Here is a 24,753-nt window from a genome sequence, read left to right as displayed (position 1 = left end):
TCAGGAACCTCAGATCTATAGACTGTCAAGGACATAGCGGTCTGTTTCAAACCCTTGGCTCTGTAGGACTACCCAAGCCAAGGAAAATGACGGGAGTTGAATTACAACAGAAATCTTTATTAAAATGTGTCCTTCAGTAATGTTAGCATACATACAATATACACACATACATCTGTACACTCTTTGACACACCTCACGGATTGCCACCATCAGTTTAACCAATAAATTAAAACTTAAAAAAGGGGGGAGGAGGATGGGGTGCGGGACTAAGGGCAAAACTTCCCATGTTTTATCTGTAAGAAATTGCAAATTTCTCAGAGCTTCCCTGGGGAAACCTGTGACCAGAGAATCTTTGAAGTAAAATACATAAATCTCCACTCCCACCCCCACAAAAAAAAGATTCCAAAAGATGCAGTTACAACAAGTGTGCTTCTCAGAACAGGAGCATTCATTCCCCTTCATACTCTGGCTTCTGCACCTTCTGGATTCAAGACAGTCTTCCCCTCAGCTGGGGCAGAGAGGTTCATGTGGGCACTTGGGCTCGGCGCACCTTGGGCTCTGGGAGTCGAGGGGCAGGCTGCAGTATGGGAGTGAGGGGAGCCACACTCATCTGAAGTGATGTCTGGCACGTCATCTGACTGTGTATCTGAGCTCTCTAGGTCACTGCGGATGCTCTCGGGCTGGGCCAGGCTGATGTCCCAAGGTTTGCTGGCCAGGCAGTCTTTCTGTTCACAGCTTTGGTGTTTGCAGGGGGGGTCCTCTCCACTGCCGCCGCTGCTGCCACCACCACTTTCCTCTTCATTCTCCACCATCTGAGCATGAACATGGAGTGAGTCCTCTGTGCTGCTTCCACTCACCAGCTGATAGTGGCTTGGTTTGGCTTCAATGTCCACTTGGATTTCCATATTGTTGCATTCTCTGTGGAGACAAAATCCACTATGCTGAGTCATACATGGGTCATGCAATACCTGTTGATAAAAGCAGTTTGTGGGTTCAGGATTAGAAAGCCCCAAAACATAAGTAAATAGACTAGAGCTCATTTTTAGTGAAAATAAAAATTTAACCTAACACTCAAATAGGATGGAGAACAATTAGATCCTTTTTGTTCATTTGAACAAACATGTACACCTCTGCCAATTTCTGTAAACTAAAAAAGAGCTTCCAAAATTCCACTAAGTGACAGGGCCTCACACTATCTTACCCTACGAAAGTGAAAGAAGATTCAAAGCTTTTTACTGCTGTGCCACAATCAGAAGAAACCAGGAACTCTCCAGAAGGAAGTGCTGCACTCACACCATACCAGACACACTAGTTCTCAAAAATAAAGAGAAATAAGGTACAGGAGCCACACCAAAGGGGAACCACAGCAAAGGGCAACATGAGAGCAGAAGCCATAGATCCACAGATATCAATGAATACCAATCTAGCTCTCAAAGTTCCATGTAAATAATTACTGTTGCAAAAGCCAAGGGAAAAAAAAAGGAAAAAAGAAAAGGAAGAAAGAAAAAATCCTCTAAAAATCAAGTGCTAACAAAAAGAATCAATCAAGAGCTGCCAAGAACTTGCTCAATGAAGTCACAGGGCGCACACACAGTTTCCCACTAGATGGTACGCAGAGATCTAATAGAAGGCATCGAGTTTCTGAAGGTCTAGGACCTGACCAAAAAATGTAACCTCTCCTGGGCATCTGACTGGTCACATACCTGTCCTGTGGGTTGTAGGAACTGATTATGGAACCGGCCATAGCACGAGTACTTGCGTTGTCACTAATTGCACCAAGACTGGCTGTGTCTTTGGGGAAAATTTCCTTTTGGACATCGGCTTGGACTTCTAACCTGTGTAAAGAGGGGACGTTCAAGTTAATATGAGACCTGGGTATTTCGAGACAGTCTGCTTCCTGGCACACATCTCTTCCATTATTCTCTTGCAAACTGAGTTGATCTGATCTCCAATTGTCAAGCAGCTCAAGTACATGCCCACACAGTTTCTCTCTTAAGTATTTAATGAAATCGTCCCCTCCTTTCTATCCCCACTGCTACTGCTTAACTTCAGGCTCTCCAGATCTCCTGACTGGATAACCACAACTGGGCCCTCTCTGCAGTGGCCCCAAGTCCAAGTTAAAGCACTTCCAGACCAGTGCCAATGTGAACGACGACATGATCACTCTAATAGTCCTCTCTTGGCTCCCTATTGACAACTGGCATTTAAGGTCTTCCTGATCTGCCTCCAAGCTTGCTCTCCAGTTCCTCTCTCACCATAGGTCCTAAATCATAATCATTCTCAATTTTTCTTTCCTTATGCACCTATACACATTTTATACCTCCATGACTTTGGATATGATATTCCCACTCTCTAGAAGTTTCCTTTCTCTAGATGGCAGACTCGTATTCCATCCTTAACAAAGAAATTACTTCTCCTCAATCTTCCAGCATACCAGTCGCTTCCTAAGTGCTCCTACAGCACCTGTTTGTTTATTAATTAATGTACACATTTCTCTTCTACTCAGAGCTCCAAAAAAGGAAAGACATCTCATTCACTCTATCCTCCATATCTTGCACATACTAGGAACTCAAACATTTAGAAATCAAATTACCTCCAAGCTATGAGATTGAAGGACATACAGAAGCCAATCTCCTGTAAGAGCAGCAAAGTTTTCCAGCGGTGTCTCAGAGCTAAGAACCTGTAACGATTTCCCTTCTTGGCTCCAACGCCGTTTTATTTACACTTAAATAGTTCCTCATAATGGGTTTCACAGTCAAACCCATCTGACTCATTTACTTCCTATAAAAGGAATTTCCATTCAGAAGCAAGCCTATAGAAAGAAGGCTTCCACAGAACTGGAACAGCTGGACTGGCTAAACTGCAGTTTCAGCAAGTCAGTCTCCAATTATGTCTGTCTGCTTATTTACAGGAGTGTTGGTTTTAAACAAGCACAGCAGTGAGTTCTCCAGAATGTGGGGGTGGGATCCCCTAATAAACACCCAGAGTCATGAGACACAGATGGGTCAGCAGCAGCCTCCAGCCCGCCCACTATACCTTTGCTGTGCTGCTCCAGCCTCAGATGCCCTTCAAGAACGTGCCACAGCCCAGGAAAATGAGGCAGTGCAATGGAAAAGTGCATCACGTCAGAGACTGGGTTCTAGTTTCAGCTCCACCACAGGATCACTCTTGGAATTGGAAGAGGCCTTTCATAAAGACCACTTACTTGAGTGGTTCCCAGATGCTCGTTCTTGCACTATGACAGAATCACTTGGAAAGTCTTTTCAAAATACAGATTCCTAAATCCAACTCCCAGATTCTAATTTACTAATACTGGGATACGGCCCTGAAATCTACTTTTTAAGAGGCTCCCAGGTGACTGACAAGCACTCAGGTGTGGGATCCAGTCCAACTGCCATCTGGTCTCACTTTAAACACTTCCAAGGACAGGTAGCTGAATGTTTACTAAGGTAATACATTCCTTTCTTTGGACTTTTATATAGATTTTCCCTATATTCTCTATAATGAATCAAAATAAGTTTCCCTCTAGCTTCTGCCAAGTCATCTTAATCTACTTCTTGGCATGATTCAGATGTTTAATTCTTTTTTTCCAGTTCAAGACCTTTCAGGTATCTGAAGGCAACCACCTCTCCTACCTCCCTAACTTGTATTGCCCCCCCCCGCCCCCCCCCCACCTTCCCAGGCCTCTGTCTCTGGTGCATTAAACTAACTGCTTCTCATGTAACATCTGTTAAGTTTCTGAGTATGTATGTTCTCATTTGTCTAACTGGTGAAATGATGCAAGTAAGTCACAACCTCTTCAGTAATAAACCTTTACGCACTCTCAACACAAGTTCATGGAATTGATTTTCTTTTTCTACCAAATGGGAATAGGAAGCTAATGAAGATGACAGCACTGATAAGCCAACAAGATACAGCATAAATGCTGTTTGATGGAAGGCCAGTGACAAGACTAACGGAGAGCACAGCCTTGGAAATCCTCCAAAAAAATACGTGCCTTCCCTTTCTGAAGCAAGCAGCCTAATACAGCAGAGGGAGGACCTAAACATTACGCTTTATGTGGAACAGTGTAAAGAACACTTAAGGTTTCTGAGCCTGTTTTCAAATTGTACAAGTAGGAAAAACACAAACAAACCACTGAAGCCCTGACCGGTGTGGCTCAGTGGGTTGGGTATCATCCTCCAAGTCAAAAGGTCACCAGTCTGATTCCCAGTCAGGGCACACGCTTGGGTTGTGGGCCAGGTCCCTGGCTGGGAGTGTGTGAAAGGCAACCAATCAGTGTTTCCCTCCCTTCCCCTCTCCCTAAAAATAAATAACATCTTAAAAACCCCCCAAACCACTCACTGATGGTTAAATAAAAATGAAATGACAGGCAGGACATGCCTGGCACAGAGAAATGGTTCATACAAGTGTGTCACAATTCCAACTGGTTCTTCCAGTAATGACCTATTTGCTCACCTGCTATATTTTCCCTTGCCACTGGAAAGAATGCCACCACTCAGTGTGCCCCCAGAGAGGGCTGCGAAGCTTGCTGTTTCGCTGTATGGACCCTGCATAACACTGAGTCCATCTGTCGGGCTTCCACTGGTGCTTAAGACACTCGTCAGACCTTCAATGCTACTTTCTCCAATGCTGGGATTCTTGAGGGCTCGCCAGGCATCCGCCACTGGGAATGGAACCAAACATCTCAATTCAAGAGAACACAGCATCAAAACAGTCTGGCATTTTCCTGCGATGACTCTTCTGAGTGGAAAATATTCATGTAGCAAAACAGCCATCTATTCAGTTAATGAATAGCTACTATATGCAGCCACCACACATCAGGGAGTTTACCACAAATTTATCTGTACTGTAATCTTTCCAGTTTTAGATGAGGACACAAAAGCTTAGAACTAAATGCCTTGTCCAAACCATGGTTAGTCACACAAAAACAAAAATTCTGATTCCAAGTCCACTCTTCTTTCCAATATACCATAGATGCCATCCAATCAAACACAAAGATTTCAAAATATGATCTATGTGCTAAACCTAGCAGGAAGCTGTAAAAACCTTTGGAAATCTCTCTGCCCCAGATGAGTTAACACAATCAAGTGGAAACAACATCTAAGTGGAAGTCAGAAGACTTGCTCTAGTCCCGGTTCTGCAGAAGCTCTTAAACCCATTTCACATATGTTGAGACAAAAGCTTAAAGAAGTTGCCATTAAATGGGGAACAGTGATAACTCTCACCCTTCCTCTTCAGATAGCTGCTATGAAAAGACCAAGTGAGACAGTGGCTGTGTAAAGTCCTCTGAAAATTATAAAGTACAGTACAGATTTGACTTTATTATAATCACTACTATTACCAGCATACTTAGAATCCTACGAGTTTGTACCTGCCACACAGAGGCAGGTGCCAGAGGAATTAACCTAATAACACTGGAACAAAGAAATGAAAAGCTAAAAATACTTTACCCCCTACAAAGCTCATTATCCAAAGTAATCCAATAGCACTCTCTCTGTAAAATGTGCTAAATTTTACTGATTTTTATTTTGTGTTTTATAAACTCAAAAGGAAATGAAAAACCTCCTTTTACCTGTGATTGGGCCATCATCTTCATCAAACTCAATTTTCACTCCCTTTCCATTGGCTGTGCTAACGCCACAGCCGCCTCCACGACAGAGAGAAATGGGCACAACCCCATAGACGTAAGCCAGCATAATGGGGACACCAATACCTGGGGGGAAAGGAGATGCGTCAGCAGGCCATCAGACTGCAACTGCCCTGAATTTCCTTCCCAGCCTGAGCAAAGACAAACCACTTTATAAAGGGCCAAGGAAAGGCAGAAGATGGCTATCCCAAAGAGGAAGACCAGTCCTAACAGTGGCCACTGGCTCTAGAAAGGCTGTATTAGAATCTTGGCTCCAATTTACTAACCATATGACCTTAGATGTACCTTCCCAAAGTTGTCAATGATCAAGAGAATATATATACCAGGGGTGTCAAACTCGTTTTCACTGGGGGCCACATCAGCCTCACGGTTGCCTTCAAAGGGTTGAATATAATTTTAGGACTGTACAAATGTAACTACTCCTTAACTAGGGGCAAAAAGCTCAGCACTGCTGCCAGGCAGAAACAAGGTGTTGGGCCTGATAAAATAAGGTAGAGGGCTGGATTTGGCTTGCGGGCCTTGTGTTTGCTACCTGTGATATATACAGTGTCTAATATATATATAACTTTCATTTTTTCCCTTCTACTCATTGCTGAAGTGCTAATCCAAAAACAAATCAATAATCAAACATTAAATGACTCCTGGGGTTAGGATTCCCCCAGAGTGTTGATTCTAAAATCTTATTCCATGTGAGACAGAATGGCTTCATTGTTAAGAGCACGGGCTCCAGGTCAGCTTACCTTGATTCATGTCCCAGCTAAGTGACTTTGGGCAAATTACTACACCTTTCTGTTACAATAGTGCTGTTGTGAACATTAAATAAATTAATGCGTAAGAAACACACAGAACTGCTCCTGGCACATGGAGAGCCTCAATAAATATTATAGTACTATTATTCTGAAACAAACCCTCATGCTTCCCCAAAACAGTGAGATGCACTAAACAAATCAAAATAAAAGTAATTTTGTTTTGTGGGTTCCATTGCAAATGGTGAAAAAAGATAAAAGGTGAAAAACTAGGCCTTAAAGTAATATTCTTTAATTTAACCTTCTCTGAAAGATTCCCTAACTCTGATAATTTAGTGTGGTTGATAATAATAATAATAACAGTACCTGATAGAGTTAATTCCCAAGGTGGGTTTGGTATAAAATGTAGGGGTTTCCAGGATGAAACTTCTGGCCAGCTGGCTAACTGCTAGAGTCAGAAAGCCAGCCGCCGGGGGTAGGGGAGGAAAAGGGGAGCGAGGCAGGAATGAAGTCGTGGTCCTGGCCAGTTTCTTACCAACACTAACTGCAGCAATAACTGGGGATGCAATGACCGACAGAGTCACTCCTCCTGTGATAGCCAAATTCCTCTTATGTTTGGAGGTCTTCCTTCCTTCATATCTGCTATGAATCTATAAATAAAAAAAACCCATCCCGGCCAGCAGGTTAGAATATCAATTTTTTTTGCCAAGGGAGTAAAACATATCCTCCACCCCTAAAAAGTATCTTTCTTAAATTTTAACCTCATCAGACCAGGATGATCTAAACTAATACAGAGAAAGTTAAACTAAGAAGAGACAAAATAACTCAGGAGGGTGAAATAAGCATTTCACCTTTAAGTCACTGGCTGAGACAAACCAAGTCCAGGATGTTAATAACTTTCAGATCTCTTGGGGGTTTATGAAAATCCATTTAAGAAATTAAGGTTATTTTTATCCAACAACCACCTGGTTTTCAGACAGCTCTGAAACATAAGCTCCTCCCCATTTCCTTCAAATCTTTACCAAGCAACCTGAAAATGGAACATGCACAGAACTCAGTCTCTTACCTTCCTGCCAACATAAACAGGAATGCCAATAACCATGGCAGGAATGGCAATGCCAGCAATGAGGGAAATCCCCACTGGAGCACCAATCAATGTGCCCAGCTGCCAGAGAATTTTCTTCTTACGGCTCCATGGCTTCTTGCCCCAGAACGTGCAGCCAGAGGGGCTGCAGAAGAAACATGAAGTTAACGTCAATATTACAAATAAAAGCAGTTGTTGTCACCAGAGAGCTTGATAAGAGCAAGAGTCTTTTTTTTAATTAGGAGTGGTTAACAGTTACAAGAAGTTACAGGAAACGAATATATTGCACAAGGGGAGCAAAGGCCAAGGTCAGGCTACTGGAGCTCTGGGGTCTTTCTTTTTTTGTAAAAACTTGAAACCTCTTTTCTATTCTTTTCTGCTGAACTGTGTCCTCCCTAGGCCACCAACACTGATCTAGCTTCCCTGACTGATACTACTCGGGACCCTGCATAGCCTGTAGACTTGACATTGCAACCAACTGCATGGTGCTTTGCAGCTGATGCACACTCTGATTTGCAGTTTTCTCAGTATATGTCCTACCACATCCAATAGATACTGCAAACCGTGTTCCTGGGAAAGGATATAAAAAGACTTGTCTCGGCCTTTATGTCAGTTTCATACTCTTAGTTTGGCTACTTTTACACTCAGCCCTTTTGAGCCTATCCATTTTTGTTCATTGTTTGTCCTGCCCCCTCACCAGATGGGATAAGCAATGTTTAAAGTAGGGATCATAGCTTATGCACACTTGTGTCCCCATTAATAGGTACACTGTAAGTACTCAAATGTCTGCTAAATTGAAAATTAAAGTGTTTTATCCATACAACAAATATTAAGTTTGTAAATATTAATTCCTTCAAGACAATAGTTTACTATTCACTCAATAAATTCTTTGGAAACTCACCATGTGTAAGGAACTTGAAAAAGTAATTCTAGCCTTAAGAAACTTATAGTTTAGCAAAATTAGACATGTACAAGAAGTAAAATGATCACATTTATACAGACGCATTTAAGGAATGTCAATGGAGAAGAATGAGGCAGGGGAAGGCATAACAGATGAAACAGCATTTAAATGGCCCTTGAAGGGTGGGTAAGAACTGAACATGCTGAGATAAAATGGGGTTGCTGGGAGGATGAGGTGATTAGAAATCATTCAAGGCAAAGTGAAGAACTTGTGAATAAGCATGGAGGGGTAAGATAGCACAGAGGAGACCCAGGGAACAGCAAGCCTAGCTTATGTATTTGGAATATAGCATGTACGAAAGCAAAATGGAAAAAGTTAGAGAAATAAATTAGAGCCAGGCTGTGGAAAGCCTTATAAGCCAAGCTTGTAAGGAAATTGAGCTCTATCTGCAAGGTTATGGAAACAGTCCCTAGAAACTGCTGAGCTGGAAAATATCATGATCAGAAGGGTGCTTCAGAGGAACTTTTTTTACAGTTTCCTCATCCTATAATGACAGGACAGACAACTATGTCTCTTTGACATCCTTGTCCCTAAATCAGTAAGAGAACAAGACTGTAAGAGCAATGGACACTTTTCCAACTCACCTGAGGTAATGTAAGTCTGAGATCTCTTTCATACAAAGCCAACAGAACTCACAGCCACATACTGCACAGGTCATATGATTACAGCTTCCATCATTCATCTTGATAATGTAAGCACTGCATCGTGGACATGGCTTAATGTCATCTGCTAAGAGAGGGGAAGGAAGAATAAGCAGAAAAACTCCAGTATACCTCAGTTAGACTTTATGATTCCTAGAAGTACGTATAAAAAATGAAGAGGCAGTAAAGAACTCTTGACTAAGAATTCCAAATCATGCAACCCACTTCCCTGGAAGGCTGGCTATATCTAGACCTCAAGAAAGCTCATAAAATGAGTCCTGCTTGTATAGATCAAGCTGCCTATCTCAAAAACTCACAATGTACCCACCACTCGAACCACACTCTGAGCAGGAAGGCTTCCCTAGAGAAAGATGGTTCCAAGAATAATGGAATTTCACCAGCTAATAGGCTGGCAGAATTAAAAGCATAGTCCAGCAGGAAGAATAGTCTGTAGATTGGAACTGGCTAAGTTTGGAGAAAATTCAGTTCAGGAAATTCATTTCTCAGGCTCAGCAAGTATTATTGTGACATGCCCTACTGCAAACCAGAGTCCCTTCCCAAGATTCTTTCAAATTCAAAACCTAAAAATAATTGAGTACAATATGTAGCATACACCTGGTAATCTTCACAGCAAGCTAGGAACTATCTTATTAAATGACAATTTTAGGAGATCATGCTATGCCAGGAAAAAGTGAATGGTGAAATCTTTCCTATTAGCCTCTCCCAAATGATATCAGGGAGGTAAGTACACTTACAAAAGGCAATAAACCTACTGACATTTTAAAATATGTTTTCTCTGACTTGTAAAGGTTGGAACCCAATGTGTGCTGTTCCTACTTTTAAGGTTAATCATTAATCCATACTAATATTTCCTTTCCTTTAATTTGCACCCTATTCCCAAAAGTGATAATGCACTTAAAGATAGTAGATAAACAATACAGGTTAAGATACTAATTAAATGTCTTAATTTAATTCTGCTCACAATTAAAGTTTTTAAAAAGCCCCTAGCAAAAGGACCCAATTACTTGCCAACCTGAGACATATTACTAAGAAGGTAGAAATGAGAGAATTTAGTACTGGCCAGATAGCTCACTTGGTGAGAGTGTTGTCCCAATATGCCAAGGTTGTAGGTTTGATCTCTGCTCGGGGCACACACAAGGGAGCAACCAAGCAACCAATGCATGCACAAATTAGTGGAACAACAAATCGATGTTTCTCTCTCTCTCTCTCTCTCTGTAAACTCAGTAAAAAAAAGAAAGAAACTAGAAAATGCAATTTCTTGAATCCAGATTTTACTGGAGTTGGATAACATATAATGAATATATTATATGTCAGAGAGGAAAGCTATATATATCAATTATAATATTGGAAGTACTGTCAAATAGTTTCCGATTTCCGATCCCAAGAAATACTTGGTTATACAGTAATGTAATGCCTCCCAGCTTTGGGCTCACATAATGAAGTATAACATAAAGAGTTAAATGAAACAGTGCCAATTTATACCTGGTCCAGATTCTTGCCCATAACTGAGACCTGAAGTGTGCTTGGTCCGTACTCGCAAAGTCTGTGCCCTCTGCTGACGGGCCATATCGCATGTCTGATTTGGATGCCATATTTGCTTGCAGTGGTAGCAGAACTCAGTCTGGCAGCCTTCCCTCTCACAGGTCAGCTTTGGGCAGCTTGCACAGCCATAGGCAATAACAGCATAACTGCGTAAGGAAACAGAAAGCAATATTGGTAAGGTAAGAATAATCTAACCCAGGCAGACGAACAGACATTCATCAATTCCAGTGGGGTAACATTGTTTGGTACTCCCCCCCACCACATATGATGTAGAGAAAAGAACACACACATAACACTTATGCACAAGCGTGCCTAACGAACTGTCAAACATATGCTGTGAGACAGTAAATTTCTTCTTCAGATTCTAAAATCACAAAGCATTTATTTCCTGAAAAAAAAAAAACAAACAGCGGGAAATATCATATTTAGCCTGAATTTGTAGCATGTATTCAGTCATAGTTTAAGCTCCTTTAGAAGTAGTTTGCCATGGCAAGTTTCATAAACAAGGTACAAACTGATTTCCTTTTGATGATTTGCTAAATTTAGAGATTAGAATTTGTTTACATTAAGGGACAGAACATTTGTAAAATAAGAACTAGAGCAAAAACTAAAGCAAGTATGTGTACTTTTTCATTTTTAAGTTCTACAGTGAAGCTGGTCTGATCACAGCTTCAGAAACAATAGCTTTTTTTCCTCCTTCCCTCTCTCCTTCTACCTCTCAATTCAAATCTTTACCTTGAAATATCTTCTTTCTTGACAGGCTCCAGATTCCAAGAATACCACTCATTTAACTCATTAATTAATATAGAATTAAGGCCACATCTCCTCCTCTCTCTTCTGACCCATATTCTCAGTAAAGATGAGCAATTCATAATCTATCAGCACCAGCATCAAACTGCTTCTTACACTTCATGTTTATTTACTAAAAATTACTCCCCCACAAACAACCTTATATATTTACAACTATTAGTCTTTCTGACTAATTCTAAATATGTTAATTAAGGGCTCAGATTACACTAATAAGTAGACACTTATTTAAAATTAAACACATTAAAGTAATTTAAAGAAACAAACAAAAACGGGGAGACAGCAGTTGTGAAATTTCACACAATTTTCAGATAGGTAGACGACTTCAGGGTTAGGGTCTGGGTGTTGCTGTCCCCTATTCCACACTCTCTTCCAACAGCCAAATAAGGTTTTCTGAGATTTATCCTATGGTTTGCTGTTTTTCTGAAAGTACAAATGTTCACAAGAACATCTCAGGTTCTCAGGTTTACCGTAGACTCTGCAAGTTGGTTTGAGAATGAATCTGAAAATACTGATGACAAGGTATCATCTATTATAGAATATATGCTCTATTAAACTCTCTCAGAAAAAGCAAAGTTAGATCAATGTATGAATGCAAATGATTCATATCCTGTGGGAGTTCTGAGCAAATCTAGCTGCAAAACAACTACTAAAGATAAACATTTCTTCTAAAGAAAGTGAAATGCTTGCTATTGTGTGTTAAATGGGAAAGATACTGGATGATCTCAGAAAAATATTAAGTCAACTTCTGATGATACAAATTAGATAGACTGCCAGTCAGTAAGTGATCAAACATTTCACAATCCATTTTTACCTTATGTGGTGGGAATAAATATTTATTAACAGATTCCTTCAACCCCCCCCTTCTTTAAAAATAAAAACATGTGACAGGAATTGGCAATGTCAATTTTGGGTGTGGACTTTAGTTAAAAGAAGTAAAATAAACCCAAATACTCAGAAGCCCAAAGCAATCTATTGCCATGACACAAAATTACTCAGGGCACGAGACTTGGCATTCCTGTTTTCTGGGGCCTGGTCTGGGCTTCTGGCCCCTGACTCATGCTGCATGACACTGCACTAATTAAAACCTCCAAACCTTAGCTCCTATCCTGAAAATGAAGGTATTGGTGCTTGCTACTTTCAAGTGTTACTAAATATGTTCTGAAACTGCATTTGAGGTCTTGCTCTGACAGGAGTGGTATAAAAATGACAGCATGTATTTTTTTTGTCTGACTTCCTGGCCTTTGCATACTCTATTCCTTCTGCCTAAAAATGTCCTTTCCTTACTTCTTGTCCTGATAAATACTCATCCAGGTAACAACCAGCTCAGATGTCATCATCTCTATAAAATCTACTTAACCTCTCCAAGCAACTGTTCGCCTATTTCATGCCTGTGCACAATTTATAATAATTAAAATACTTAGAATACTTATCATATACTACTTTTTAATACTTATCACATTATATAGTAATCATTTGTTTATATGCACATTACACTAACCAGACTACACTCAAGGAAAAGTATCCATTTTTAAATCCCCAGGATTTGGCTCGCTAGTTTATGTTTAAAATACCTGTGTTGAATGAATGATAGACACTTTCTCCTACTTAGATTTTTTTTTTACTTTTCTCCAGGGCATTTTAGCTCTTCTCCTGAGCCACTACTTTGCCCTAAAGCAATCTTTTAAACTTATTCGTGTGCCAACTGGCTTACTATATGTCAGGTATTATAACTTAATCCTAAATTTTGTGTAAGACCACTTTAGGGGTAAACTTCTTAAGTTCTAAATAGGGCAATGTGGCCTGGATGGTGTGGCTTAGTGGGCTGAGCACCGCCCGCCCTGTCAGGGCACAAGCCTGGGATGCAGGCTAGGTCCTCAGTTGGGAGCATGCAAGAGGCAACCAATCAATGTTTGTCTCACACATCGATGTTTCTCTCCCTCTCTTCTTCCGCCCCCTCTTCTCTAAAAACTAAATAAACAAAATCTTTAAAAAGAATAAATAGAGTGATCTCATTCCCCATGTAGTTGGGAAAAACCTCATCCTTGAGAAACCAAATTTGCCTGGACCATCTTGTGTTTTCTGTCTCATGTCTCATGCTGAACCGTTCCTCTACCGTGCTCTCTTAGCTTAGCTAAGCGTTCAGGTTTGCTTAATTAGAAGCTAAATAGAAGATGCAGGAAATTCCATGTTGCTAAGAATACAGATGCATACTTTTCCCCCTTTAAGTTCACCTTTACTAATTTTGTTAATTTCCTAGTCTTCAAAAACATCATAATGTGTGACAGGCTAGACCACAGCATTATTTAACTTCAGCCCTGGGGGGAAAATCCCTTCAGCATGAATTTGATTATGTTCCAACAGGCCCTGGTAGTTAAAGAAATGTCTTCCTATATTATGCCTATACTTCCCAGCTCCACGCCATGTAACTTCATTCAGAAATCAACCTTGAGCACATAAAAGGGTGGTAGACCTGGGCCAAGCTGTCACAATGAGCTGTAGCCTTGCTATCTTTCTTTTTCCTGCCCTTGTTTAAACCCATGTTACCTCCTGGCCAGACAACTGCAAGAGACTACTGTCTGGTCTCCTTATTCTCCACTCCAATCCAAATTCCAATTCTAAAAGGTGATCTATCACGTTACTCTTTTGCTTAAAACCCTTCAACCAAAAAGAAAAAAGTCCTTCAAACCTAAAAGTCTTTGCATGGCCTAAGACTGACGTATCAATTGGATCCAGTCTACCTTTTCAGACTGATGTCTAGTCATTGCCAGATCATGCTCCCCATACTGCACATTCAGAAGCTAACCAAACTAGACTTGAGACATATCTTTTATTTTTACACATCCATGCATTTGCTCATAACATTTTTATTTAAGATCCTTGTCTACCCATGTCTTTGTTTGCCTTATACGAATTTCTACTCATATTTTTCAAAGCCCACATCAAATATTTCCACCTCTGTGAAGTCCTTCTTGACACCTCCTTGCAAACCTTTCATCTATCCTTTAAGAGGATTTGTATTTTCTTTAGTATCTGTTACATTGCATTTATAATTATCTATCTATCTATCTATCTATCTATCTATTCATCTATCTACCTACCTATCTCCTCTACCAGGTCAACCCCCCGTCAAGAGGTCCACATTTAAGTACATTTTGTAATACCCAGTACTCCCCTAAGGTCTGCTGAATAATCAATCACCTGTCTGTCCTCTTCTCACCCACCCTCTTGTTATCTGTTTCTCTTCCCAAAACTGTGCTGTTTGTATCCTTTATCTTTCTCATCAAATTCAACTAATCATTCTACTATTCTGGGAGCCAATCAAAAGAGTTTGTTCACAGTATTGTAGAGAGAGTTGGACTATAGTTATCCTAGTCTAGAGGAGCTCTACCTACTCAGAGATCAAGTCTTATTGTTAAATAGGGTCACTAACAAAGCCCTGGCCAGGTAGCTCAGTTGGTTAGGGCATTGTCCAATACACAAAGACTGCGGTTTGGTCCCAGGTCAGGGCACTACAAGAAGCAACCAAAGAATGTGTAAGTGGAACAATAAATTGATGTTTCTCCCTCCAAAAAAAAAAAGGGACACTGACAGAAGGCAGGCCAGAATAGTTGTTAAAGGAGTTTGCAAAACTGCAAACAGGGAAAGTTTCAGCTACGCCTGAAGATGCCATAGAATATACAGCATGTTTCCTGCTGATCTAAGTTTGCGAAGATTATATCAGACTGAATAGTCACTGTATTATTAACATTAACAAGATTCACAGTGCATATTAGCATGTCTAAAGGATTTAAGAAGCTCATGAAATCTCAGAAATAAATTTGCTTTATTTTGTTCAGTCTAGTATTTCCCAATCTTACCTGATCACAAAACATTTCTTTCCATAAATACCTACAATATACCTTGGAAAATATTCATATATATGAAAAATAGAAAGTAAGATCAAAAGATTGTTGGATACTATAAAGGGGCTCAAATTATAAGGATGTCATATAAATACTAAGTTATTAAAGACATAAGAAATCATCTTGCCCTGGCGGCTGCCCTGGGCAGCTCAGCTGGTTGGAGCACTGTCTGGATGCTCCAAGTTTGTGCATTCTATCCCTGGTCAGGGCACATACAAGAAACAACCAATGAATGCACAAATAAGTGGAACAACAAATCAATGTTTCTATCTCTTAAAAAAAATTTAAAAATTGGAAAAAAAGAAGTCATCTTATAGGTCAGGTATGAATAGTTTTAAGCAGAGGAATACCATAAAATGTTCTGCTTTAGAATGAATACTTTGGCAAATACGAGAAAGGTGCATTGGGCTGAAGGATGATGTAGATGGCCAGGATGTGGGAGGAGACAGAGTGAAGAGTTTTGATATAGAAGGTACGGTATAAATTAAGAGTTCCAGGAAGGCTTCAGAGAGGAAAACTCCTTCTTCACCGAAAGATGGGTCTCGCTTTTCCCTCATAAATATGCTAGAGACAAGCAGAAGCTTCCTGTTTATGGGACGGTCCAGTCCAACTGTCCAGGAAGGCCAATAACTGATACTACCTGCTGTAGTCAGGTGGGAGGGGGCACTCTGCAGGGGGACTCTCCAATGAGGGGCTGCGGCGGTGGACTTGCACAAAGAATTTAGGTCAAGACAGCCTTACCTCCTAATCATTTGTAGGGAAGATCTGCCCTGTTGCCTCCTTTGCTCACCCCCTCAGTCTCCTAGAGATTCTGAAAGGGTTTAAAGATTGACAACAAGGCATTTGAGAAGAAAACATTAAATGTTGTGGGTTTCTGAAAACACCTCACATTTAAGCAGAGATTTCAAGGGTTAACAGATCTACTGCATAGTTTATCAGCCATGAGACATTGGGTTCCACACAAACTTCTCTGCCCTGGTTTCTCCCTTACAAAATGAGTCTACCACCATCTATCTGTATGAAACTAAAATGAAATGATTTCTGAATGAGGCTGGAGTATGAAAATCATACAGAACTATAAAAAAGTCAATTATTTCTATTTTGAGTTAATTTTATCTCACTTATATTTGGTGGTATTATACTTAATATTAAATAATATGAATGTTTCCCTCCTAAAATCGGTTCCCTTATTTACAAGTAAAATAAAATTATTTCAAGTATGGGAAAAGAAAAACCTCAAAATTCTTTGCTCTGTTCTCCAAGTACTTTGTAAACAAATAATGAATCTTGCCCTGGCCAGGTAGCTCAGTTGGCTGGAGCGATGTTCTGATATACCTAGATTACGAGTTTGAGCGCACACACGAGAATCAACCCATGCACAGGTGGATGGGTAGAACAACAAATTGATATTTGTTTCTCTCCCCCTTCCCTTTCTCTTTCTAAAAAAATCAATAAAATAATTTAATGAATCTTTTAATATATAGTGTTCTCATTATCATGAGTAATCACAGTGAAACTAGTGATCGGAACCCAGCAGGATCACTCACATATTCCCCTCACCCTGCCAAATACACACACAATGACGCACAGAGAGCAAAGGGAAGACTTGGTAACTTTGGCTAGTAGAAACTTATGGATGGTCACGTACAAGAAGAAGAGATAACTGGGGCTTAGGCTTCTGCTCCAGTGCTCACTCATGACTTTTACCAGACCCAGAAGAACAGACCAGTTTGATTAAACAAAACAAAACAAGCCGTTTTTCTCCTGGCATTAGAAAGAGAAAAAACCATTGGCCAAATCCCCAGGGAACTCAGACACCTGTTTGGGAGGTGGCAGAATTTTAAAGTTACTCCCTGTTTATTTATCTAACACCTTCAACTGAAGATATCAAAACACTTTGCAAACATTAATTAAGCCTCTCAGGTCAGGAAAGGATTAGGCCTATTTCTGATAAGAAAAATAAAGTAGGCAAGAGGCTGTTAACAATAAGAATCAGAAAAGAAAATGAATTATTCTAGCACACCTGGCTCTCTTAATGTTGTCCTTAGGCCACAAACAGTAGCATTCACAATAAAGCTGAGAAGCCCATGCTTTTTAAAATAGAGGGTGAGAAAAGAATACTGAACTTGAAGTTTAGGCCAGTGTTTCCACTAGTTACATGACTCTGAACAAGTCACTCAATTTATTTAAGCTTTGGTCCCCTCATCTATAAAACTAGATAAAATTTATCTTACCATGTTGCAAGGATCAAATTAAATTATGTATGCCTGGCACATGGATACTCAGGTGCCAGCTTGCTTTCTTTCCCCAGACTTCACCTTCTTTAAACCTACTGATAATGCATTTTAAAAAATGTATGTAAGATTGTTATGATTCTTTTAACTAACTGAAAAAAAAACCCTCTTGATGATAACTGATGCAGTACTTGGCTAAATTAGAAAATGGCCTAACTCTTTAATAACTCCCAAATCAGTGATGGTTTGGAGTTGTCATCAAGTTTGTAAATTAACTCCTGCCCCTTTTTATTGATGAGAGTAAAGTCAGAGATTGATTTCAGAGGAATAAAAAACCAACAGGGAGCTTTTCCGGAAAGATAATCAGTGGTCCCACATTTCTCAGTTAAAATTCAAGGAAACTCACATCTCAAAGAAGGAGTTAATATGCTGTTCCAAAATTAAGTGTTCACTTAAATTCCTTTGGTTCAGAAAACAGATCAACAGTGTCTGTAAAAATGTGAATACCATATAAATTAACCCCTTCAGGCCCGCTGGATCACCAGATATATGCAAAAACTTCTATAGAGCCTGCAGTGGGTCTTTCTGATACTTACTAACTGAAAGTGAAAGTGATCTACCATAGATAAACGCAGTTCCTTTGACAACAACACTTCAAAGTAATTTAGAAACCCCATCTGAGTTAGGTTAAATAACACACCGGTCTCTAAACAAGTTTGGCAGAATAAATAAACAGAAGAAGCTTACTCTTCTTACTCCCCTAGACAGTCTATGTCGGCTTCTTTTGAAGGAGACACACAGAAGCATCATGAAAATCTTAAAACAGCCTTGATATACAGGCTACAATTAGAAGCCCTTCTTAGCTCCTTTGAAGCAAAGATCATGAAGCTTTTTACTAGCATTACATTACCCACTGCAAAGAGTCCTTAGCATCTTTTTGTCCCCAAAACATGGCACACAAGAGTAAAATGATCTGCAGGTAAGGGCACAGTCTGACTCCCAACCACTTAGAGGAGCCCCTCCTTCGCTGCATGGGAGGTACTGAGAGTGACACACAATCAAATTTTAAGAAGTGGGGGCAGGAGGGTCTCCACTGAATGCTCCAGAGTGCTAAACCTGGTGGTGGTATGTCTCTGCAGTCACAGCACATCTTTTCACTGACCTTAACAACTTAACGTACGTGGTGCATTAAAAAGACCATCATCAAAACTCAAGATCAGAGGGGCTGGGAGACACATTTTCTCCTAACGTACCAATCCTCTAGGCATCCTTCTTCTGAGTGACCCACTGCTTCTCAGACAAACAAAGGGTCCACTGCCCAAAGCAGCAGTGTAAGAACCACAGGGGGCTTCCCAAGAGCTTGGCAGAGAGGACACACAATGCCCACGGTGCCCCCAGAGCTCTGCCAGCCAGCGGTCCTTTCCCCCTAGTGCCATCCTCGTCACCTCCATCCCAACTTTCACCAGGAGTGGTCAGGAAGAACACACCTTCTCCAGCAATGCTACTAAGTCGGACCCTAGCCAAATGGACACACCCCTCCGAAGCGTTGCCCCCTCGGAGGATACTCTCGTTTTGTCTTTTGCCGTATATCCTCTCACTGAGACACTCCTTGCCTCTGGACAGAGGGGCATTCACCCGACAAAATACTGCCCTGCCTCCTGGCGTGACGGATAGCTCCCTCCCTCGAACACCACTGGGCCTCCACCTCAAGCTCTTGGGCAGGGGTGGGGTGCTGGGTGCGTCCACAGTACTCGGCTGGGCTTCCGGAGGGTTACCAGTTACCAAGCCACCGCAGTTGCCGCCTCCCTCTCCCTCCCATGGCTCATCCCTCACCTCTCCCTCCACGTCTGGACACGGACGGACACACACACACACCCCGCCGCGCCTCCAGGGGCGGGTCACGGGCGGGTCCAGTGCCCAGACACCTGCCCGGATCCCTTCGGCCGCAGCCTGCCGCCCCCCGGCGGCCACGCCCCCGCGCTCACCCGCAGTCCGGGGCCGGGCACCAGCGGCAGTCGGGGTCCGAAGCCAGGTAGCGGCGCAGCATGAACTCCTCATACTTGTGCATGAGAGGTGGGTCCGCGAGCAGCAGGCGGATGTCGTGCGGGTTGAGTCGCTCGCTGCACTCGGGGCAGCTGATGGGTACCCGGCTCTCGCTGATCTCCAGGCGCAGGTAGTGGCGGAGGCAGTCCCTGCACGAGCGGTGCGGGCAGCTGAGCAGGCGCGGGGCCCGCTCGGGCGGCAGCCGCACCAGGCACAGCGGACACTCCACCTCCTCCGGGCCCGAGCTGCCGCCCTCCGCCGCCTCCTCCTCATCGAACCCGGGCCCCGCCGCCGCCTCAGCCTCTTCCTCGGCCTCAGCGGCCGGCTCGGCGGGCAGCGCCTCGGGCAGGGGGGCCTGGGCCGCGGCCGGGACTGGGGCGGGCGGCGGCGGCGGAGCGGCCGGGGGCGGTGGCTCGGCCTGCGGCTTGGCCCGCGCACGGCGGCCACGGGCGGAGGCAGAGAAGACGCTGTGGAAGGTGAGGCGCCGGCGCCGGCCGCCGCTGCGGCACTTGGGGTCCGGCGCGGCCGCGTGTAGGGATGTAGAGCGCGGCGACTCGGAGTCCTTCTCGGAGCCCATGGCCCCCAGAGGCCGAGGGGCGAGCGGCGCCCAGCGCCGCCACAGCTCCCTCCTCAGCTCCCTCCTCAGGGGGCCTCTGCCGGAGCTCCGGCCGCAGCCGCCGCCGCCGCCCTCCCCAAGATAGAAACCGAGCAGCGTCAACCCAGCAGTTATAAAGCCCCCGCCCCTCGCGCCGCTGCCCACTGCGCAGGCGCTTTGCTGAGACACCTCACAAACCGCACCGCGAGGGCGGAGGGGCGCTGGGCGCGGTCAGATGGGGAGGAGCCGGGCGTGCTGGGGCGGAGCTTCACCGCCTCCCGGTCATGTGGTTCCAGGACAGCCATCTTGAACAGATACTAACTCGATGGCTTTTCTTGGCCTTTACCCCCCAATTCTGTCACCCATGTCCAGGTCACCCCCGCTTCGTGGATAGTTTGTTTCTTCTAGCAACTGGTGCTTCAGTTATTCCGTCTGTAAAAAGCAGGCAAATGTAGATGAAATGGTGATTCCGTACTGGTCTGCCTTCCAACATTTTTTTGTTGTTGATTAAACAAATACATTTACTTAAAAATATAGTCATTCGCTGAGCATCTACAAAGCAGAGGCATTACTTAAATAAGACAGACAGGGTCTCCCTATTTGCAAGGGATGTGCAGAATAAAGTACAAATTCCTTAATCTAGCATTTAATGCTCTCTATGAGTTAATAAACTTTATTCTTAGGTCCACCTCCCATTCTATCTTCCTGGTAGCTTGGTTATTTAAAATTTATGTGAGGAGGCCCAGCATTTTTTAGCGTGGGGGGTGGGGTTTGGAGGTGCATTTCTTCTGCTGGTTCCCTACTCTCTTGGCTGCGGAGGATCTGGACTCCAGCTTCCAAATGGGAGGCAAGCAAGCAACAAAAGAAAAAGAAGACTTACAATAGACCTTTACATCTCGCTTTATGAAAAATAAGTCCAAAGGTAGGCGTCCTCTGCACTTGGTTTCCAATCTTAAGGTTACCTATATAGTTCACATTCCAGACAGTAAGGAGGAAAAAGAAAAGAAAGGTCCACCTTTTTCCTTTTAAGAAAACAGTCAGCCCTGGCTGGTGTAGCTCAGTGGATTGAGCACGGGCCTATGAACCACATGATCTCGGTTCGATTCCCAGTCAGGGCACATGCCTGGGTTGTGGGCCAGTTCCCAGGGGGGGGGGGGGGGACGACTCACGGGGGGGCAACCATACATTGTTGTTTCTCTCCTTCTCTCCTTCCTTTCCTCTCTAAAGATAAATAAATAAAATCTTAAAAAACCAAAACAAAACACAGTCACATGGCCATACTGGGAAATGTAGTCTTTTAACTGTGCACAATGTGCCCCCCAAAATAAGAGCTTTGTTATGAATGAAGAATAGTAGAATGAATATTGGAAGGTAACCAGCTGTCTTTTTCATGGGTGCTATTTAAAACCATGAGAAAGGTGCCTAGGGCCCTGGCAGGTTAGTTCAGTTGGTTAGAGCAACATCCTGATATATCAAGTTTGCAGGTTCTATCCCTGGTTAGGGCACAAACAAGAATCAACCAATGAATGTGTAAATAAGTGGAACAACAAGTTGATCTCTCTCTCTTTCATCAATAAGTTAAAATAAAATAATTTTAAATAGGTCCCTAGGAATAAGCCCTGAAAAACTTAAAATGTTTAAGGTGAAACAGAAGGAGCAGCAAATGAAACTAAGAAGCAGAGTCTGTGAAATAGGAAAAAACCCAAGCAGGGATGATGCCATAGACACCAATAAAAAATGTTCCAGGGTTGAAGTTGTCAGTTGTGACAAAAGCTGCTGAGAAATCCAGGGAGATAAGAACAAAGAAGGGACCACTGATTTTGGCAATACCAAAGCAATTTATGTAAGAAGGAATATTTCTCCTCAAGGAGGAAGGAGGTCTGATGTCGGATGGCTAAAACAATGAATTTCTGTACATTGCTCCAAGTAGGCTAGCCTCTGTAGTAGTAATGAGCAACCCAAAATCTCATGGCTTAAGACAACAGTGGTATATTTTTGCCTAGACGCATAAAATCTGCTGTGGGTACAGGCACTTTCCAGGATAGCTCTCCTCCGCTCTACTGGGTAACTCAGAGATCCAAACCACGTCCATCCCTGGCTCCCCCACCTCAACATGAGACGTTCAGGACTGGCTTAATAGTGGAATAAGAGCTGGAGAGTCGTGCGCCAGCAATGAAATACTTCAGCATGGAAATGACATGTTACTTCTACTCACAGGCTATTGGCCAGGACTTGTCATCAGGCCCAAGTTCCCTGTAGCCATTTTTCACTCTGTGTTTAGCGCCTAATCATCAGTCGAAGGGCCTTGGAGGAGGTGTGTGCTCTTGGTGAAGAGTTGGGGAGAGGGCTGCCTTGTTGCTTGGGTCAGATTGTGCCAGAGAGGATGGGGAGCCCCCGCTCTAGGCAGACCCAGGTGGCTTTTAGATGCTTTCCCTGGGCAGCTGACAGGAATAACTGTCAGAATCCTAGCTTGCTGAAAAGCTCAACATACTAAACGTTAGTTTTGGCTCTGGCTCCCAAACAAACTGCTCAGCTCAAAGCTGCCACCATCAGTGCTTTGGAAGAAAACTGACCTCTGATAAATGCCACTGGACTTTGCAATGCCCGCACTTCTACTGTTTTTTTTTTTTAATTTTTTCTCTCCTGAATCCATCACCCTTGAATCAAGTGACTAAAGCAGTTCTTCCTAGTTTTTCTTCTGTGTCTCCACTTGATGGAAACCAAGTAGTGACTCAGGGAACTGGCAGGAGAGAGAGAGAAAGAAAGATTCTTACTCATCTATTCACTCACTCAGTAAAGATTTAGTGTATTTTGTGCTGGGCCCTTTGCCAGGCAGTGGAGTCATGGGGATAACATAGTTTATGGGGGATTACAGACAAGAAAGCAGGTCACTGGGATACAAGGTGATGGGGACATGTACAAAAAACGGTGACAGGCCAGAGGAGGGCATGGCAAACCTTGCTCGGGGTGGTGAGGGATGGCTTTCCTGAGGAAGAGCTCTTCGAAGGATAAGTAGGAGTGGACGAGTTACTCCAAACTCAAGGAGTCTGGAGGGAAGGCAAAGGGGTGCAAACACAGGATCGGTCTGAAGAAATGTGAACAGCAGGGTATGATGGGGGAGAGAATGTCTGAAAGGATGCACGAGAGAAGAGAGAATAGAATGGTTCTCTGTTATGACTCCATTGGATATAAGGACAAGAAGCCCAGACATGGACTAATGAAGGGGACCAAAATATGCCTTTTGGGATATTGATTTTACACCAGTTATTAAGAAACAAAAGACTCAGAAAAACCTTGGGCCTGCCCCCTTCCCTGAATAAAGGAATTCAGATAGAAAAAGCTTCTCAGAGGAAGGAAGTATCACCTTAGCATCTAACATAAACTAGATGTGGCAGACAGAGAGAAATCTAACAAGGTCTGTTTCTCTCTGTGTCCCATCATTTCTAGGTGGGCCACCAAGAATTTAAAATGTTTGCTCTCTCATCTACCTGTAAACTACTTGAAACTACTTTATCATGAAATCTGTAAACTACTTTATTATTGAAATCTCAGACCCCCTTCCTTTGTCCAGAATAGCATCTAAACATAACTGCCCATTGACTCTGTGGGTCTCATATTCTCATGACACCTCCACATAGTCGTAATAAGTTTTGGATATTTTGGATATCCAGGTTAATCTGTCTCATATTAATTTATTAGTCCAGCTACAAGAACTCAGAAGGTGGGAGGAAAGTAAATTTTTTTTTTACCTTCCCACACTAGCCTAAGACAAAAGCATGATTTTTGGCTCATGTTACCTTTAAGACAAGTACCTGGCAACTAGGCTCTCGGTCACGGGCATGGGATGCTACGATTGACAGTCCCCGCCTGGACCGTGCGGTTGGGGCTGGGCAGGAGCCATTCTCGTGTTTTCACTGGAAGGGAGGGGCCACACATGAGCAGGTGAAATATGAAATGTTCACCTGGGACAGGTTGGAAGCAGGTCACCGGGTGCCTGGAACACCAGGCTGAGGATCTCAGCCTTTGGTCTGTCAGGTGGTGGGCACTGTGGGAACACTTGCTCGGAGAGGGCTGTATGTACCATGAAGTCGGCCTGCAGAACCTGTCTTTCTTTACTTGAGGTTCTACTTTTGAGTTTCCTCTCGTCTTTCAAGGTTGCTCTGAAAGCTAATTTTAATCAGATGTCATCTGAAGGATGAGTGATCTCTACCTGCTGTGCCCCCTGCCTTTCCCCTCTGCATCAGGAATGGTGGGTGCCCCCGAGCCCAGGCACTCCCATCTGAGTTCCTGTCTCCTGGGTCTCCAGGCCCTCTCTCCTGGCTGCCTGACTCAGTCAACGGCCTCCTCATCCACCTGGAAGTACTCCTGCCTCTGACCCCCAAGTCCAAGTCTTATTTTTCTCCAGTGTTTATGAAACCCCCGAAGTGCTTATAGAACCTTTCCCTGGTTCAAGCCTCATTGCCTCTTTCGTCTGGACTTGGCCCCAGCTCCTCCACTGGTTTCTTTTGTTAAAACATCAGTTCA

At 43.0% G+C, this 24,753-nt stretch overlaps 1 protein-coding gene across 3 annotated transcripts; it reads right to left on the bottom strand.

Moving 5' to 3' along the window:
* Window positions 1-96: 96 nt before the first annotated feature.
* RNF19B (ring finger protein 19B) lies at window positions 97-20,335 on the bottom strand. Of its 3 annotated transcripts, none has more exons than XM_037061522.1 (9): window positions 19,577-20,334; window positions 10,586-10,791; window positions 9,026-9,170; window positions 7,463-7,625; window positions 6,932-7,046; window positions 5,576-5,716; window positions 4,459-4,666; window positions 1,704-1,835; window positions 97-918 (listed from the first exon to the last, which is right to left on the bottom strand). In XM_037061522.1, exons 1-9 carry the CDS (start codon window positions 20,209-20,211, stop codon window positions 459-461), a joined length of 2,205 nt encoding a protein of 734 aa, XP_036917417.1. In that variant the 5' UTR covers window positions 20,212-20,334; the 3' UTR covers window positions 97-458. The 3 variants fall into 3 exon arrangements, with proteins under 3 accessions (XP_036917417.1, XP_036917418.1, XP_036917419.1); XM_037061523.1 differs by having other exon boundaries at window positions 9,026-9,167; XM_037061524.1 differs by lacking the exon at window positions 1,704-1,835 and having other exon boundaries at window positions 19,577-20,335.
* Window positions 20,336-24,753: the final 4,418 nt, after the last annotated feature.

The sequence above is a fragment of the Sturnira hondurensis genome, unplaced genomic scaffold (genome assembly GCF_014824575.4).
Source record: "Sturnira hondurensis isolate 20B ecotype Veracruz unplaced genomic scaffold, ASM1482457v3 Scaffold0013381, whole genome shotgun sequence".
Taxonomy (NCBI): domain Eukaryota; kingdom Metazoa; phylum Chordata; class Mammalia; order Chiroptera; family Phyllostomidae; genus Sturnira; species Sturnira hondurensis.
Note: the sequence above shows the minus strand (reverse complement) of the source record. Positions and strands in the feature narration are given on the sequence as shown.